This window comes from Humulus lupulus, chromosome 5 (assembly GCF_963169125.1).
Source record: "Humulus lupulus chromosome 5, drHumLupu1.1, whole genome shotgun sequence".
NCBI lineage: Eukaryota > Viridiplantae > Streptophyta > Magnoliopsida > Rosales > Cannabaceae > Humulus > Humulus lupulus.
The window spans coordinates 139,170,983-139,188,019 of record NC_084797.1 but is presented as its reverse complement, the minus strand read 5'-3'; the positions used below and the strand labels follow the sequence as shown (position 1 = coordinate 139,188,019).

The window sequence follows — 17,037 nt, the reverse complement described above, 5'->3', positions numbered from 1 at the left end:
TTGCTTATTAAGAAGGCTGCCACCAGCCAAGACCCGTCCACGGGGAAAGGACGGAAGACCAAGGCTGGTAGGGGAGGTAAGGCTGCCTCCCCCAAGAAGACAAGTGGTGAGGCGCAAGCGTCTCCGAGGGTAGAGAAGTCCCCTGCTGACGGGCCTTCCGAGACTATGATGGTCTCTAGTAGCAGTAGCGACGGGGAAGGGCTTGTGTTCCCCGTGAGGACAACTGGGGTGAGCAAGCGTCCCGGAGAAGATGCTGAGGGCGCTAAGAACAAACGCCTTAGACACTCTTCTCCCGGTCGAAGGCAACAACAACAGCAACGACAGCAATCACAACTACAACAACAGCAGCAACAGGAACAAGAGAGACAATCACCAACGCCGCAGCAGCAGCAACAACAACATCCAAACCAGCAGCAGCAACAAGGGCAATTACTTCTGCTGCCGCAGCAGCAAAAGCAACAGACCGGGGCCTTAATACCCCGGCTGCCTCCTCCTCCAGCCCAAAGGGGGTCCACCCTTCCGGGGTCTCCGTCTTCTCAGACAACCAATCTTCCCCTGCCTGGCCTGAAGTTCCACTTTCCGCGGAAGCCAACCAGTTTTCCCGCTGCTCTCCTGGAGGGTGTAAGACGGGCCGATAGTTTTTTGAAGAGGCGGTTAGAGGCGGAGAAGGCCGTTACTCAGGGAAGGGCAGATAACTTGTCTGCCGTGAAGAGAGCTGAGCTGGCCGAGGGGGTGAGATCTCTTCACCCGGCCGGAGCGGTTCTGGATGGTCCAGCCTTGGAGAAGAGGCTGGTGCCTAGGCTCGGACGTGCATTGGCGCCGTTTGGAGCTGAGATGATGGAGGACATGGCCCTGAGCTTATGCGAGCTCAATTCTGAGAAATGGGCCATCAGCAGCAGCAAGGATCCGCTGTTGCTGACACACGCTGTGAAGCAGCAACTGTCCGGGGTAAGCCGTCAGTTGTTATTTTTTGGGATCACCTGTCTTTCGGTCCTGCTTTAGCTCATCCTGTTGTCTTTCCTTGCAGGCCTCTATGATCGCGGAACGCTCGTTCCGGGAGGTTGGTGCAGCTCTGGTTCAGCTGGAGGAGAGCCAACTGGCTCGCCAGGCCTTGGAGGCGGAGAAACAGAAACTGACCCAACAGGCCTTGGGGGCTTCGGAGAAGATTGATCAGGCCCGGCGCACGGCTGAAGAAGAGGCGGAGAAGAAATATCTTGCCAAATATCAAGAGTACCGGGCCAAGGCAGAGAATGAGTTTAGACAGCGGTCGGATGGGATTAAGACCGAAAACTCCAAGCTCCGGGAAGAGCTGTCCCAAGCCAAGGTGGAGAAAGATACCTTGGAAGCCCGCTTGCAATCAAAGAACGATCTCCTCCTTAAGCGGCAAGAGGAATATTCCACTCTTCAGAGTAAGCTGCACGAAGAGGAGCAACTCCATAAGAGGAGCAGGGATCTCGTGTCTATGCTTCAGTTGGGGCTCGCCGAGAAGGATAAAGAGATCGGGGCTTTGCAATTCACTGCCAGGGGACATGTGACCGAGAAGCAATCCGTGCTGAACCAAAATAGGGAGCAGCGCAAGGCGATTGATTCTCTTAAGGGGGAGCGGGATGCATCCAAGGCCGAAATGGAAAAATTGAGGGCTCAACTAACTGCCGCGGAAGCACAGCTGGCAACCTCCGAGGCGGAGCGGTTGAAGGAGAAGGAGGATGCTGAGGTGATACTGAACAGGACTATTAATATATCGCATGTGGCCCTCATGCATCAACTCTGGAAAGTGAACCCGGAGGTGTTAGGCTATCTGGGAGATGATGCCGAAGCCATGAGGGAGAAGCTACTCGTGTGGGATCAGGTCCCAGAGGCGTACGTCCAAACTTACAACATTGACGAACGTGCTGAAGCTCCTGAGGCGGGAGATCCCGGAGAGGCGGGGACCTCTGAACCTTCTCATGACCAAATTCCTCCTTCCAATGAGCCGACTCCGCCAGCCTCAGCTGAAACAGATGCCCCCGAAGCTGCGGTCGTGGACGCTGTAGTTACCCCCAATGCTTGAAGGGGTTTTATCTTTAATTGTTTTTCATTTTGAGTTTTTCATTGCGGACATTTTTGCCATAATCATAGCATTCTCCTTTCTTTTCTGCCAAGTTCTTTATTTATCTTTGCGCTTAGGGTAGACATTTATACGGTAGAAACTGTTGTAGGGGCGTATGGGGTTTTGGTTCCAACGGCCAAAACCTATGCACTTCCCACTTGAAGCTTTAACGGATGATGTCTTTTCCCACGTAGTTTCTAGGTTACGAAGGTTTCCTGGTTCCAACGGCCAGGCTCCTTTCACTGTACTTTATCTTTCCTGAGGCAAATAGCCAATCCCGGGACTTGTAGTTATACTGTTCGCTGGGATTGCTAAGGTGAGTCGTTCCATTGTTTGGAACGGGAGTTCTTTTGGTGAGCGTCGCTAGACTTAAGGTTAGATCTTTGCGAAGCAAAACTAACTGTTGTTGCGAACCTCATGGTGGCTGACTTCAGGGACCTGGCATGGAGCCCTGCGAGGCTAGATCCGCGCGAAGCAAAGCTTTAGAGCGCTCGCGGATCTTGCCATCTTTCGCCTTGCGGGACCCGGAGCTGGAGCTTGCGAAGCAAAGCTCTACAGCGCTCGCGGATCTTGCCATCTTTCGTCTTGCGGGACCCGGAGCTGGAGCTTGCGAAGCAATGCTCTATAGCGCTCGCGGATCTTGCCATCTTTCGCCTTGCGGGATCCGGAGCTGGAGCTTGCGAGGCAAAGCCCTACAGCGCTCGCGGATCTTGCCATCTTTCGCCTTGCGGGATCCGGAGCCGGAGCTTGCGAAGCAAAGCTCTACAGCGCTCGCGGATCTTGCCATCTTTCGCCTTGCGGGATCCGGAGCTGGAGTTTGCGAAGCAAAGCTTAACAGCGCTCGCGGATCTTGCCATCTTTCGCCTTGCGGGACCCGGAGCTGGAGCTTGCGAAGCAAAGCTCTACAGCGCTCGCGGATCTTGCCATCTTTCGCCTTGCAGGACCCGGAGCTGGAGCTTGCGAAGCAAAGCTCTACAGTGCTCGCGGATCTTCCCATCTTTCGCCTTGCGGGACCCTGAGCTGGAGCTTGCGAAGCAAAGCTCTACAGCGTTCGCGGATCTTTCTGCAAAGGACTTGTCAGGGAGTTGGGGGTGTTTTGGCGTAGCTCTATGAACGTGCCTCAACCCCCAGTTCCGTCCATCGCTGGGCTACACAGGAGATAATTCTTATGATACGTAATGGCAGGCATTTCCATGGCAATTTTCACATAAGCACATAATGCACATACGACACGTAATGCAAGCATGTTCATGGCAACAAATAAACCTAAGCTCAACAATTTAAACATTTCAAACAATTTAAAAATTTCAAACACAATGCTAGCACATAAGTGGTGTTCTGTGTACGTTTTGTTCAAGGGGCGTATGGCTATGCCTTAGCCATGTATACACCCCAAGTGAGCGTGGGGTCCGGACGTCTCCGGACCGCGTGGTCACTTGTTAAAACGCAGCTTTGAACACAGGGATAAAAAGTGCAGTAAAAGCGGAGTGAATCTCTCCGTGTTTCATTAAATTAGCCTGCTAGGCGCAAGTTTTACAACAGGGAGGATTATTTCCACATTTTTCACTTTTGTTATTTTCACCAAGGACTTCCGACTGGATGGTCCGGGGCCTACTGGTAGTAACAGCGGAGGTGCTCCGCGTTCCAGGCGCGCGGGACTTTAGATCCGTCGAGTCTCTTTAAGTGATACGTCCCATGGCCCACTTTTTCTTGGACTTTGTAGGGGCCTTCCCAGTTGGGTCCGAGGACTCCTACTCCCGGATCCTGCGTAGCAGGAAATACTCTCCGTAGGACAAGGTCCCCAACTTCGAATGCACGGCTCTGGACTCTCATGTTAAAGTGTCGGGCTATCTTGCCTTGGTACATTTTTAGTTGGACCTGCGACTGCTCCCGGAGCTCTTCGATCATGTCCAAGGACTCCTAGAGGAGGGCATGGTTCCGGGTAGGATCGTAGGTGTCTTGCCTGTGAGAGGGGATCATAGCTTCTACTGGGATGACGGCCTCGCAACCGAAGGTCATGGAATAAGGCGTGTGCCCCGTCGAAGTTCTCTCTGTTGTGCGATAGGCCCAAAGTACTCGCAGAAGTTCTTCCGGCCAGTGAGCCTTGCAGGCTTGGAGTTTATTCTTCAACGTGGTCTTTAATATTTTGTTTACAGCTTCCACTTGTCCATTAGCCTGGGGTCTGGCGACTGCGGAAAAGCTTTTGATAATTCCATGCGAAGCACAGAAGTTTGTGAAGTGTTCACTGTCAAACTGCTTTCCGTTGTCGGACACAATTTTCCGTGGAAGCCCAAAATGACACACTATATTCCTGATGACAAAATCCAGTGCTTTTTTAGATGTGACCGTGTTCATAGGTTCAGCTTCAGCCCATTTGGTGAAGTAGTCTACCGCGACTATGGCGTACTTCACTCCACCCTTTCCAGTGGGGAGGGAACCTACTAGGTCAATGCCCCAAACGGCGAACGGCCAGGGGCTGGTCATTAGGGTAATTTCCGTAGGCGGCGCTCGCGGAACCTTAGCGTACCTCTGGCACTGCCCACACTTCCTGACATAATCCACACAATCCTTCTTCATGGTGGGCCAGAAGTATCCTTGTCGAAGGATCTTTTTGGAGAGGCTCAGCCCGGAGGTAGGATCGCCACAGAAGCCTCCGTGAATCTCATGGATGATGGTGCTGACTTCGGTTCCGGCAACACACCTAAGGAAGGGTATGGACAACCCCCTGCGGTAAAGCTTTCCATCCATAACCACGTATCGGGGAGCTTGATATTGGAGCTTCCTTGCGTCAGCTTTATCAGTGGGGAGCTCTCCGGTGGTGAGAAATCTGAGGATGGGTCCTATCCAGGAATGGGAATGGTCGATGATGGCGTTTATCCTTCGCGTCTCAGTACTGGGGGCTTCTAAGTGCCCGATGGGGACTAAGCCATACTGTTCAATCTCCGGGTCCGTCGCAAGCTTGGCCAACGTGTCCGCGAGTGAGTTCTGGTCCCGGGGGACCTGGTGGATTTGGTATCCTTTGAAATGCTGCAGTAGGTCGCGGGAGAGAGACACGTAGGCAGCCATCCTTTCGCCTTTCGTCTGGTATTCCCCGGATATTTGGTTTACCACAAGTAGGGAGTCGCTGTATACTTCGATTTTTTGGGCTCCGACTTCTCTGGCCAGTCGTAACCCAGCTAACATGGCTTCGTGTTCTGCCTCGTTGTTGGATGCTGGGAACGCGAAACGGATGGCGCTCTGGAGCTGATGCCCTTGGGGAGATATTAGGATGACCCCCGCTCCAGCTCCTTTTTCATTTGAGGCTCCGTCTACATAGACCTTCCAGGTGGGAAGTTCCGGGACAGGATCTTCTGGGAGGTCATTCATTCCCGAGCATTCCACAATAAAGTCCGCGATAGCTTGACCTTTTATGGAAACACGCGGTTGGTAGTGGACGTCGAACTGGCTCAGTTCCATGGCCCACTTAAGCAATCTGCCAGAAGACTCGGGCTTCTGCAGGACTTGTCGGAGAGGGTGGTTGGTGAGTACTTTGATGGTGTGCGCCTGGAAATATGGCCTCAGCTTCCGTGAAGCGATCAGCAAGCAGAGGGAGAGTTTCTCGATCATCGAATATCTGGACTCTGCGTCCAATAACCTCTTGCTTACGTAATACACAGGGAGCTGGATACGGCCATCTTCCCGGACGAGAGCGGCACTTACTGCGTGCTCAGTCACAGCTAAGTATAAGAACAACGCCTCTCCTTCGACAGGTTTGGACAGAATGGGAGCTCGGGTTAAATGTTCTTTGAGGTGTTGGAAGGCTGCTTCGCATTCGGGGGTCCACTCGAACTTCTTGTTCCCTCGCAGAACATTGAAGAAGGGGATACACTTGTCAGTGGCCTTGGATACGAAGCGGCTGAGAGCATCTATCCTTCCGGTAACGCTCTGGACATCCTTATGCTTCCGGGGGGAAGGCATATCTATGAACGCCTTTATTTTCTCAGGGTTGGCTTCCACTCCGCGGGAGCTGACAATAAAACCGAGGAACTTCCCAGACGAGACCCCGAAAGTACATTTCTTTGGATTTAGTTTCATCCCGTACTTTCGAATCACGGCGAAAGCTTCCTCAAGGTCGTTACTGTGGTCCCCGGAGGTCTTGGACTTTACTAACATGTCGTCCACATACACCTCCATGTTCTTCCCCAGTTGTTCCTTGAACATTCTGTTTACCAGACGCTGGTATGTCGCCCTAGCATTCTTCAAACCGAAAGGCATGACCACGTAACAGTAGACACCCTTATCCGTGAGGAAGCTGGTGTGTTCCTGGTCCGCGACATGCATCTTGATCTGGTTGTATCCGGAGTACGCATCCATGAAGGATAAGAGTTCGTACCCGGAAGTAGCGTCTACCATCTGATCGATTCGCGGGAGAGGGAAACAATCTTTCGGGCAGGCCTTGTTTAGGTCCGTGAAGTCAATGCACATTCTCCAGGACCCATCGGGTTTCGGGACCAGAACTGGGTTGGCCAACCACACGGGATAGTGCGACTCCTGGAGAAAGCCTATGGACATCAATTTGTCCACCTCAGCTTTGACGGCTTCGGCTCTCACTGGGTCCAGCGGCCTCCTCTTTTGGCGAATTGGAGTCGCAGATGGGTCTATATTGAGTGCGTGGCACGCAACATTGGGATTAATCCCCTTCATATCAGCGTGGCACCATGCCAGGATATCCTGATTATCCTTCACAGTGGCCACGATCTTATCTCGAACGGCCGACGGCAGGTTTTTCCCCACCTGAATGACCTTGGTGGGTTCTCCCGGGTTAAGGATCACCTCTTCGACTTCCTCCATCGGTTCTATTGCTTTCTCGATTCCCACTCTTGGGTCGAGTTCGTCAAAGTATGCCTCCTGAGCACCCCCAGTTTCTGGCAATACTTCCGCCAAAGGAATGGCAGCAAATGTCTCTCGGACCGTGTAGACGGCTCGGACGGAGACGTTATAACAGCTCCGTGCACTTCTTTGGTCTCCTCGGAGGGTGCCAATACGCCCATCATCGCATGGAAACTTCAAGCATAAGTGGCGTATCGAGGTTATGGCCCCACAATCGATCAGGACCGGTCGGCCTAAGATGGCATTATACGCCGTGGGGCAGTCGACCACCACGAATGTGCTATGCTTGAAGGCACAAGCGTCGCTTTCTCCTCTGAGGGTGACTGGAAGTTGAATTTGGCCTAATGGCATGAGTGCGTCCCCATTGAAACCTTGAAGCTGGATGGGGCATGGGGCCAAGTCCGTCTCGGTCAATCCGATCGCGTGGAAGGCTGCTTTGAAGAGGATGTTCACAGAGCTTCCGTTATCGATCAAGATCCGTGAGACCTTCTTATTGGCAATCTGGGCTTCCACCACGAGGGGATCGTTGTGGGGGAAGTGCACATGTCGAGCATCGTCCTCCATGAAGGTGATGGGAAGATCCATCATTCGGGGACGTTGAGCAGGTGATTGGACCAAAGCGCACATCTCCTCGGCGTGCTCTAACTCCTTCAATTACCTCTTCTGGGAGTTGCGGATACTTCCGGCAAGGTGTGGTCCTCCGGAAATGGTGGCGACGTGTCCGTCAACGGGTGGCGGAGCAAGGCCGGGCGGATATGGGTTGCTTGGTCCTGGAGCCAACAAGGCAATGGGCGCCGGAGCAGGTGGAGCAGGAAGTGCTGGGAACTGAGACCCGGGAGCTTGGGGGTGACCGGCTCCAGGAGCGCTAGCGGCCCCCCTCTGTCCCGGGGAATATGCAGCTCCGTGAACTACCCCCTGTCCGGGATAGATAATGGGTATCCTCACCCACTGACCGAGGTGTCCCGCTCTTGCCAGGGACTCGATCTCATCCTTCAGCTGAAGGCACTCATTCGTGGTGTGCCCCACGTCTCCGTGAAACTCACACCTCTTATTGGAGTCTCGCGGACGCCTTCCTCCGTGAGACACTTTCGGGGGCTTCCTGTAGTTGACCATATTACAGGTCGCCCGATAGACATTCTCTCGCGAGTCTATCAAACTGGTATATTCCGTGAACTTGGGCTCATAGTCCTTTCGGGGTTTCTTTGAATGGTCTCCCCGGTTGGAGTTTCTTCCGCTTCGTTTGCTCCGCGATTGGCTCAAATTTCGTTCTGGGGCTTCCGCTTGCGGCTGCGGCATGCCAGGAGCGATACTACATCCGGTTTGTACTGCTCCGTACCCAGAGAAATGGGTTTGACTCGGCGTCTGAGCAGACGCGGAAGGCCCATATACACTTGGAGTGAATCGGGCTCCTGGAAGCGTGAGGGCTGGTGCGGGAGCTTGCGAAGCAAAGCTCGGCGCAGTCACGGAAGGGGTTGGAGCCGGGGGAACTCCAAAGGCCTGCTGGTAGGCATCCTCAAGGTTGATGATTCCCTGAGCTTTTGACATGAATTCGGACAGTGTTTCTGCCCGTCTCCTTTGCATTTCCCCCCATAGCAGGGAGCCGACAGTAAGGCCCGATTGAAGGGCGATCAGCTTCATGTCATCGCTGACCTTGGTTTTTGCAGCAGCTTCCATCATTCTCTGAATGAAAGCTTTGAGGTTCTCAGTGGGTTGCTGCTTGATGTTGGTTAAGGAACCAACCTCCATGTCGTGGTCGCGGGCAGCAATAAACTGCCTCCTAAACGCGGACTGTAGCTCCTTCCAACTGTGGATTGATCCGGGAGCTAATCTTTTCCACCAGTCCTCCGCGGACTTGGTAAGGGTGAGTGAGAAGCACATGCATTTGGCGTCCTCACTGACACGCGCCACTTGCATCATTTTATTGTATTTAGCTAGGTGGGTACGCGGGTCTGTCCTCCCATCATATAATTCTATGTGAGGCATTTTGAAGTTATCCGGGAGGGACGTTTCCGCGATCCTCCTAATACATGGTTCCGGGTCTTCCTCCTCAGAATCTGACAGGGCCCCACTTTGCTTCCGGACCAGCTTGGTCAAGGCAGCAATCTATTCCTCGAGCCTCTTCGTATCACTTTCCGGGAGGTCACGTCCCCGGAGCTTGTCATTAATATGATTTCGGAGGTCATCTCCGCGAGGCCGGGCCTTTTCCCCTTTGGCCTTTTCATACTTGGCCTCCAACCTTCTTCTTAGGTACACCGTGGACCAGCTATCTTCGGAGTGCGAGTTCGCAGCCCGACCGTCCTGATTGACGGAATCACTGGGGCGGTTGTTCCTTCCCCTAGGCCTGGGTGCCTTAGCACCGGGCCCTTTAGGCACAGAGTGCCCCCTTGGGGCTGAAGGGCGTCTGGGCTTAGGAGCGCCAGAGACCTTCTGCGCGCGGGGGGGGGCAGTCGGCCTGGTGATTCACGCCTTTAGGAGGTGCAGGGGCGTCAGCGCGCACAGGCTCTCCAACTTTTTCTTTGCCCTTGTTGGGGGCGGCTTTGGATGGTCCAGCAGCGGGTGGATCCGGCATGGGGGCGTCAGCCCCACCTCGAACAGAGGCATCCTCGTCCGAGTCGCCAAGATCTCCGAACTTACTTTGGAGGCGTTCCATCATGCGTTGCATTCTTTCGGAGACGCGCTCCTGCTCAGCAAGCTTGGCCTTAGTGGCCACCAGTTCTTCGGCTACTTGGACCAGTTCTGGGTCCTTCTCATAGTAGCAGCCGTCCTTGTAATAACCGTCTTGGACATACTCTTCTTCGTCTTCTAAGTATGTTGTATCTTCGGTACTGACCTGATCCTGGCGGGATGTCAGGTCTTCACCTTGGTAGTCTAAGGGTTCGCTTTGCACCACATCTTCCATCACGGTATCGGGGTTGACCGTAGCATTTTTGTCAACAGCGGATTTTCTCGTAGTCACCATCTCTTTAGTACAAAGTGAATACAAAAAACGTACACAGAAAAAGAGCTGACTAACAACTTCCTACAGCTCTCAATGAAAGCACCAAAATGTTTACCGAGTTTTTCAGAAATGAATAACTAACAGAATAATAAAAAGATAAGAACTGTAGAAATGCTGAAATGTAACTAAACAAACAGTGTTTTTACGTGGTTCAGGCGTTAACAAGCCCTAGTCCACGAGTCGATGTTATTATACTTGGAAAAGGTTACAGTAAGATGGCTGGTGCACAAGAACTTCACACACTCACAATGTTTCTCTCGGGTTCTCTTGAAGAAGATGAAGCTAGAGAGATTTTTGTAGAGTTTTTGCTATGTGATTTATTGGTCCTCCCTCTTCTTGTAAAACGAAGGGGTCTTTATAGCTAGGGTTTCGGATTAGGGTTTTTCTCTACGTACATGAGTCTTAACTACACCAGCCATAAATAGGGGATACAATTACTGTAGTCGCATGGCTACAAGACTCTATGTGGGTATATTTACGTGAAAGTATGGGGAACACACAAAGTCAGCCGTCTTTTCCAAGTTGTCAGCGGAACAGTAGGCGAAAAGGTACCCTTAGGCGTGCTGGGATGTGTGCGGCTTTGACCTGACGGGCGTGTCAGGCGGGATCCTGTGTCAGACGGATATCATTCCAAATATGCCTTCTCCCGGACTCGACCGTTCGGTTTTGTTCTGTGCGAGGCACGGAACTGTTTCCGCGGAGACCACTCGAAGAGCCTCTCCTGGAAGGGGCCTCCCCGAGGGGTATTCTTCGGGAGTCCGGGAGAGTCGACGAGTTTCCGTGTTGTGCTTGCTTGGAAGAGTAATCCGGATACCAGACAGGAGAGGCGAAGCCTTTCTGTCCATCCGCGAGCTCTGGTCACCTACCGTGAAAGACATCGATAATTCCGCTTCCCCGAGGTCATCAATCTAGACGTTATCCGGAAATCTGGATAACATATATAATATAAAAAAAACGTAAATATTTTTAATTTAATTAAAAAAACAAAACCTATTTATCTAAAAAATCTAAAACAAAAATTAAACAAAGTAAAAAATAAAAACTAAATCAAACAAAACCAAAATGATCAATCTGTTCATCTTCTCATTATCACAACCAAATAACAACACAAAAAACACAAAATTTCATATTAAAAAAACCCAGACTTGTCAGTGTTCATCTCTGCTTCATCACAACCAAACCACAACACAAAAGACGTAAAATCCCATATCTCAGATCTTATTTTACCCAAATAATTAAAAACATTTAAAACTCGGATCTATTTGAGCAAGTCGAGGTGAAGATGTTCATGTTCTTTGTTTCTGTTCAAAACTCAGATCTTATTCATGTCCTTCGTTCTTCTTTTCAATAACACCAATTCTTCTTCCTTTTCTTTTCAAAATCCAAATCATAAAACACCAACAATAAACTTCAAAATCAATGAACTCTCCTCAGATTCATAAACCAAATGAGATTCAAAAACTCAGATGCAACAACAATCTGTTCAACCAAAAGAAAAAGAAAAGAAAAAGAAAAAAAAAAGAGATTTTGAACACTCACAAACTCAGATCACATAGCCTCTAGCTTTGACCACTAAGAACGAAACCCAAATTCGCCATTATCCAGCCTCCTCCTCCTAGTCACCTTGCCCTTCGCCCAACCCAACCATCTCTCCGTTGTCACCGAGAGAAAGCTCCACCTGAAGCTCTTCCCCAAGCTTCGCTTGAAGCTCCACCATTGTGAGATCGTCACCAAGAGAAGCTTCACCTGAAGCTCTGCCCCAAGCTCCGCCTGAAGCTCCATCCATGGGAGATCGTCGTCGAGAGAAGCTCCGCCTGAAGCTCTGCCCCAAGCTTTGCCTGAAACTCCACCCATGTGAGATTGTTGTCGAGAGAACCTCTACCTGAAGCTCCACCCCTAGCTCTGTCCTCCTCTCTAGTCTTCATCCAAAGTTCTGATGCTCTGCCCGAATCAGATCTAAAAGAAGAAGAAGAATAATAATAATGAGAGAGGAGATGAAAGGCTCATTGCTTTTTTTAAAAGAAATTGGGAAAGTTTGTTTTAACTATTTTTAAGGTTTGATAAATATAGTTTTTAAATAAAATAAATTTATTGTTAAAATATATTTTCTTATTTTTAATTCATTAATTAATCAAACTCAATTAAATTTTTATCATATTTAAAAATTATTTGACCAAAATTAAGTCGAGACTATTACTTTGTTCAATTTTACAAACAAACATGGTTCAAAATATTGTTTAACAAAAACACAAAAGTCAATCAAATGTTGGGGCTAATATTGTAAAAATTTACCGTATATATATAGATTTTTATTAGCGTGGGTAGCGTAAATTTTAAAAAAAAAATGTGAATATACTCGTTACTCAATAGCATCTCTACTAAAAAGAAGAAAATGGCATGTATGTAGAAGCCACTTGTTTTTGGCATAGCCACAAATATTTAGGGACACTTTATGGTGTGTGTCATCCTCATACTCGCTCACTTCGCCACCTTCAGTTCGCTTACATGCCCATGGAAATCAATCCAATCGTTTAGGTTTTAACCAAACCGAATGGTTCCTTCCAATTCAGGTTCCAATCTACAATGCTTTGTTTTCTTCTTATTCTTACGTTACTCTCAAATATTTTTTTATTTGCTCGGTTGCAGACTTAAATACGAAAACCTAACCAATGTTTGGGCAAAAGTCCGCTTATTTATTCATTCGTATACAGCTACACGCGTTTGAGATTAATGTATGTTGCATTTATAGTTTTATTTGTTAATGTTTTCTTGGTCTCTGAGTTATAAATTAGAAAAAGTAAACTTTTTTTGATGAAGGCAGTTTTACAGAAGTAACTATCTGTGTCATGGTCCACCCATTAAGTATGAAGATTTTCCTTTCACTTAATCCCATTCAAAACTAAATAATGGTTGGATTTTTAAATTAGATTCTATCTCGCTCTATAGTGGAAGATTTGAAAGATAACACGAGTCAATTTTAAATTTTGGTATGTTTCTAGGCCATAATTATTTTTGTTAGAGTAACTATAAAGAGTATATGCCTATGACCAAAGTTAACAAGCATTAGATTAATCTAGAGTAAAGCAAATCTTTCATAACAAAACATGAACAGGGCAGGCTGGGGCAGGTGTTATATATTCTAGAGTAATTTCGGATATTAATTAGCTAGAAGAAAAAGGTGAGGGCTTGAGCTCAGCATTAGAATTCCATTGTATTTATTTTTTAATAGGAACCTCTATTTTTATTAGCTTGTAGCAGTTAGAGAAAGTAAGGCCAAGTCAAGACTTAGAATTCTTTATAGCGTTTATAGTGTTCATTAGGATTCTTTGTGCTCCGTTCTATCAGTATCTTGTTAGGTGAAGTCAAGACTTTTTTATTTTACTCCCATCATCTCTTTTTAATACAATCTTGTTCATTATCAATAGAAAATAAAATACTTTTACATTGTACAATTTAATTTCACCTTTATGATATAATGTTGGTTAATAATAAGATGAGTAAACCATAGTCTTATTTAATTTATGACAGGAACTTCCTAGACTTGTTCTATTTTATTTTTAGTTCATCTTGAGTCATACCCTGTTCTTTTTCATTGCTCATATTGGAGATAAACAAAAAGATAACCCACTAACAAAGTAATAATAATAATCAATAACAACAAAGAAATGAAAGAAAGAAACTAGTAAGTTATAATAACGTAGCCCATATTTATTGACAGTAATGCATGTATTAAATAAGTCGATCATCATGGTTGATGTAGTAGATTTTTTTTTTTTGTAATTATTATTATTAATAATTTGTTTAGTGATCTAATAAATACCTCAGGTTATAATGATCATAAAAGGGTTGTTCAGAAGATATGAAAGATGGAATCCTGTGCATCCAACATATGGAGCATTTTGGGGTATGGGAGTAGGGATTGGTTGTGGAGTTGGATGGGGTCCTGGTTTTGGTCCTGATGTGATCGGTTATGTTGGAGCTGGCTGTGGTGTTGGATTTAGTGTGGGCTTCACTTTTGCTGGCGTTGGCGTTGGTCTTCCTGCAAATTATCTCTATGGAGTTCCTTACAATGGTACAGATTTTTATCAGAATCTTATATTTGAAAATTCAACTTTTTCTAATGCTTGTCATTCCATTATGTAATATGAATAGTTTTATGACCTCCATAATGATTGGAAGTAGTATGATTTTTCTTGTTAGAGTAAATCGATGATTTGAATTGTTTGCTTCCTCTTTCACAATTTTGGTTCTTTGCTTTTCTTTTTCAAGTGGATATAGTATTTCATAGCCTTGAGTGCCAAATTCTGATGCAGTCTTTTCCAGCTTTTATGGCAACAAGAAATGGTGCAATGGAGATGGCCAGATCCAGTGGTTTCCATGTCCCAAAGAGTGTTGCAGGAGATGGACAGACTATAATTGTGCCTCACGTCTCAAATCTGCAAAGAGAAGCTAGTGAAAAATTATCTAGTTTTAAGAAAAAGGTGCTCTTGGATGAAAAATTAAATTCATTTGACATAAAGACCCTTCTACTTGCCCCAAGTAAGTCCATCTGGGCAAGTGTAGGGGAGTTTCATAAACAGTTATCCAGGCATCACAAAGGTATACTTACATGTATAATGTACATCAAAGTCTACAACTTGAAATGCTTATAATCTGGAATAACTGTTACTAGTCTAACCTGTGGTATCATTATATTCTTGTGTACTATGTATTTTAGTGGTTCTTTGCCTTTCATACTAGGATAGTTCTGGTAAAACCTCAAGTTTATGCATTATGAAGTACTTCCTTCTGGATAGAAAATTGACTTATTCAAAATTTAGATAGATATAAAACGTTTAGATTTTAGCATTCATGTTCTTAATGGCTAATTAAGGACTGAATGGAAGAATGATTAAAATTGCATGTGTATAGCATGAAACTAGAGGAAATTGAGGAAACCTTTTATGGAGACTTAAAGAATATTTTGAAGGCTGATATTTAAGAGTTATTCAAGGAAACTAGTTAAGCTAGTCTGGTGTTTCTCTTCCAGCCTAAGAAATAAAAGTTTAGTAAATCAGATGTCATATGGTCAAAGGTTCCAGACAAAACAACACCCATCTTAAGTGGTTTATTACAGGAAGAAATTGGGTCAAGTCAATCTTCTGTACTTGGAATAATGCCTGTGTATTGAATGTTGACTTGATATTATAGATTTCCTCTTTAAGTTTTTAGATGCTAATTTGTTTACGAGCTTCGTTTGGGTTTTTCTAGAGTGGGACAATTGGTATACATGAGCCATGAGGTTTGGAGCATGCCTAATTCTGTTTGGAACATGCTGTTATAGCTTCATTAAATAAATCAGGAGAGAAATGATGAAAGACATACGTGACACTGAACTCTTTATCTTTTTTGGTCTTATTTGAAAAAGACCTTGATCCTTGCATTTCAATACATTGATATAGTTTCAAAATTTATTGTGTCAAAGCTGTTGGCTCTTCTTGGAAGTAGGAGTTTTGGGGTTCAATTAACTAAAGGCTCTTGAGGAGAAGTACAATCCTAGCAGAACTTTGAAATGCAATCTCATGAGGTCTCCTTAGTGCATATGTAAGTCACCCAACATAGTGTTAGTAGATATAGAAACTTCCAAAGTAGTTGTGTTTGGATTTCGTTGGACAAATAGGATTCATTTGTTTATGAGAAGAAAGAGAACTCATTTTAGCGTGAGTGATATGTCAAGTCAAATTCCTTCACTAAGTCCTTTTAGCTATAGCATGGTGTTATGGGGTAATAGTTCTTCAGTTGCAATAATAGCGATTCAAACCTTGATTAATTTCATGGAAATAATCAGGACAATATTTGGACCAGTCTCAGGAAGTTCTATACTTTATCGTAATTCTAATGTAACTGCAGTGTCAGATAAACTAGTTAGATGTAAAATAATAAATGTATTTGTTGCTTAGTTTTACCTTTACAATGCAATTCCCATTTCTTTACTAATTTCACTGTTTGTACTCCACTTTTATCCAACTCCAGTTTTGCCAGATAATAATTGGCTATACGCTTTTATATCTCTTTGACCAGTTATTGTTTTGGACTGAACTAATAAGATAAATAACTCCTAAACTTGCAGGTTCTCAAGAGTAACACCATTTGAAGTCCTCTGTGCTTATACGGTGAGATATATAAAGCACATTCTTATACTTTCCTAAAATTTCATACATATAATTTTCCCAACATGTATATTTTAGCAACCAAAGAGAAGATTTAACTCATGTAGAGTAGATATACTTTGCTTACTCCATTTCTTAATCTGTAGGAAGTTTGTCATCGCCTTAGTGCAAGAAGCGGCTGAAGATGCTCTCCTTGCTTTCAAGCGATTCACTTCCTCTGCCGGATAGCTCCCTACCTCTATGTGCCTAGCTGGTACTCTCTTATTTGGTTGTGTAGTTGAGCTTCTAAATGATGGTTGGTGAGACTGAGATCCACAGTGGCAGTTGAACAAAGCTGTATTCTCTAATTCTAAATATAGTATGAAATGTTCGCAGAGAGAATTTTACCAAGTAGTGCAAGGCAAGGCTATTCCATTTCCATGTCCTCTTATATTAGCAGTAACTGGATTTTGTGATTACAAATGATGCTTCTAATCTTGTGGCATCTTTATAGTTTTAAGAGGACACATGTTTAATGCCAGAAATTAGTGTTCGTTTAATTTTGTGTACAGTTCTGATTATGTGTAGGCACACGTTTTCACTTTTAGTAGCATTAAATTTAAAAGCGCTACAAAATCTCCCATTTTATTTTAGTTGGTGAATAACAAGCCAAGGCCACATAAACCCTAAACCCTAAAACACATGTTGGGAAGCGCCAATACTGTTAGCTCCATGATCTAAATTCAAATCAATTTTTTCTTATTGGTTCCCGAAATTATGTATGTTATGAAATTTAAAACGCAACTGTACGCAAATAATATAATGAAGTAAGATATCGTCTCATAGAAAATTTGTCATTGAAATTGCTAGCTATTAAAATTACTTTTCTTTATCCAAACAATTATCAAATTATTATAAATCATTTAAAAATAAAAAATTTAAAACTTTGTGAA

General features: G+C 45.8%; 1 protein-coding gene and 1 long non-coding RNA gene across 5 annotated transcripts; one reads left to right on the top strand and one right to left on the bottom strand.

The window, feature by feature from the left end:
- Positions 1-11,019: 11,019 nt before the first annotated feature.
- LOC133777691 (uncharacterized) lies at positions 11,020-12,236 on the bottom strand. Its single transcript, XR_009868774.1, has 2 exons — positions 11,496-12,236; positions 11,020-11,327 (listed from the first exon to the last, which is right to left on the bottom strand). It is a non-coding gene; the product is annotated as an uncharacterized LOC133777691 (long non-coding RNA).
- A 141-nt stretch (positions 12,237-12,377) lies between these two features.
- LOC133777690 (cadmium-induced protein AS8) lies at positions 12,378-16,644 on the top strand. 4 transcript variants are annotated; one of them, XM_062217381.1, is made up of 6 exons: positions 12,389-12,526; positions 12,603-12,688; positions 13,782-14,028; positions 14,280-14,555; positions 16,066-16,108; positions 16,252-16,644. In XM_062217381.1, the coding sequence occupies exons 2-5, from the start codon at positions 12,626-12,628 to the stop codon at positions 16,077-16,079; spliced, it is 600 nt and encodes a 199-aa protein (XP_062073365.1). In that variant the 5' UTR covers positions 12,389-12,526; positions 12,603-12,625; the 3' UTR covers positions 16,080-16,108; positions 16,252-16,644. The 4 variants fall into 4 exon arrangements, with proteins under 4 accessions (XP_062073366.1, XP_062073367.1, XP_062073365.1 ...); XM_062217382.1 differs by lacking the exon at positions 12,603-12,688 and having other exon boundaries at positions 12,378-12,526; XM_062217383.1 differs by lacking the exon at positions 12,603-12,688 and having other exon boundaries at positions 12,387-12,526; positions 13,762-14,028.
- Positions 16,645-17,037: the final 393 nt, after the last annotated feature.

Bases quoted from the DNA above. Each gene is read 5' to 3' on its own strand.
- LOC133777690 (XM_062217381.1), top strand. From the start codon at position 12,626: ATGTTTGGGCAAAAGTCCGCTTATTTATTCATTCGTATACAGCTACAC. The intron at 12,689-13,781 runs GTATGTTGCATT...TAAATACCTCAG, and splicing joins TACACGCGTTTGAGATTAAT to GTTATAATGATCATAAAAGG. The intron at 14,029-14,279 runs GTACAGATTTTT...AGTCTTTTCCAG, and splicing joins CTATGGAGTTCCTTACAATG to CTTTTATGGCAACAAGAAAT.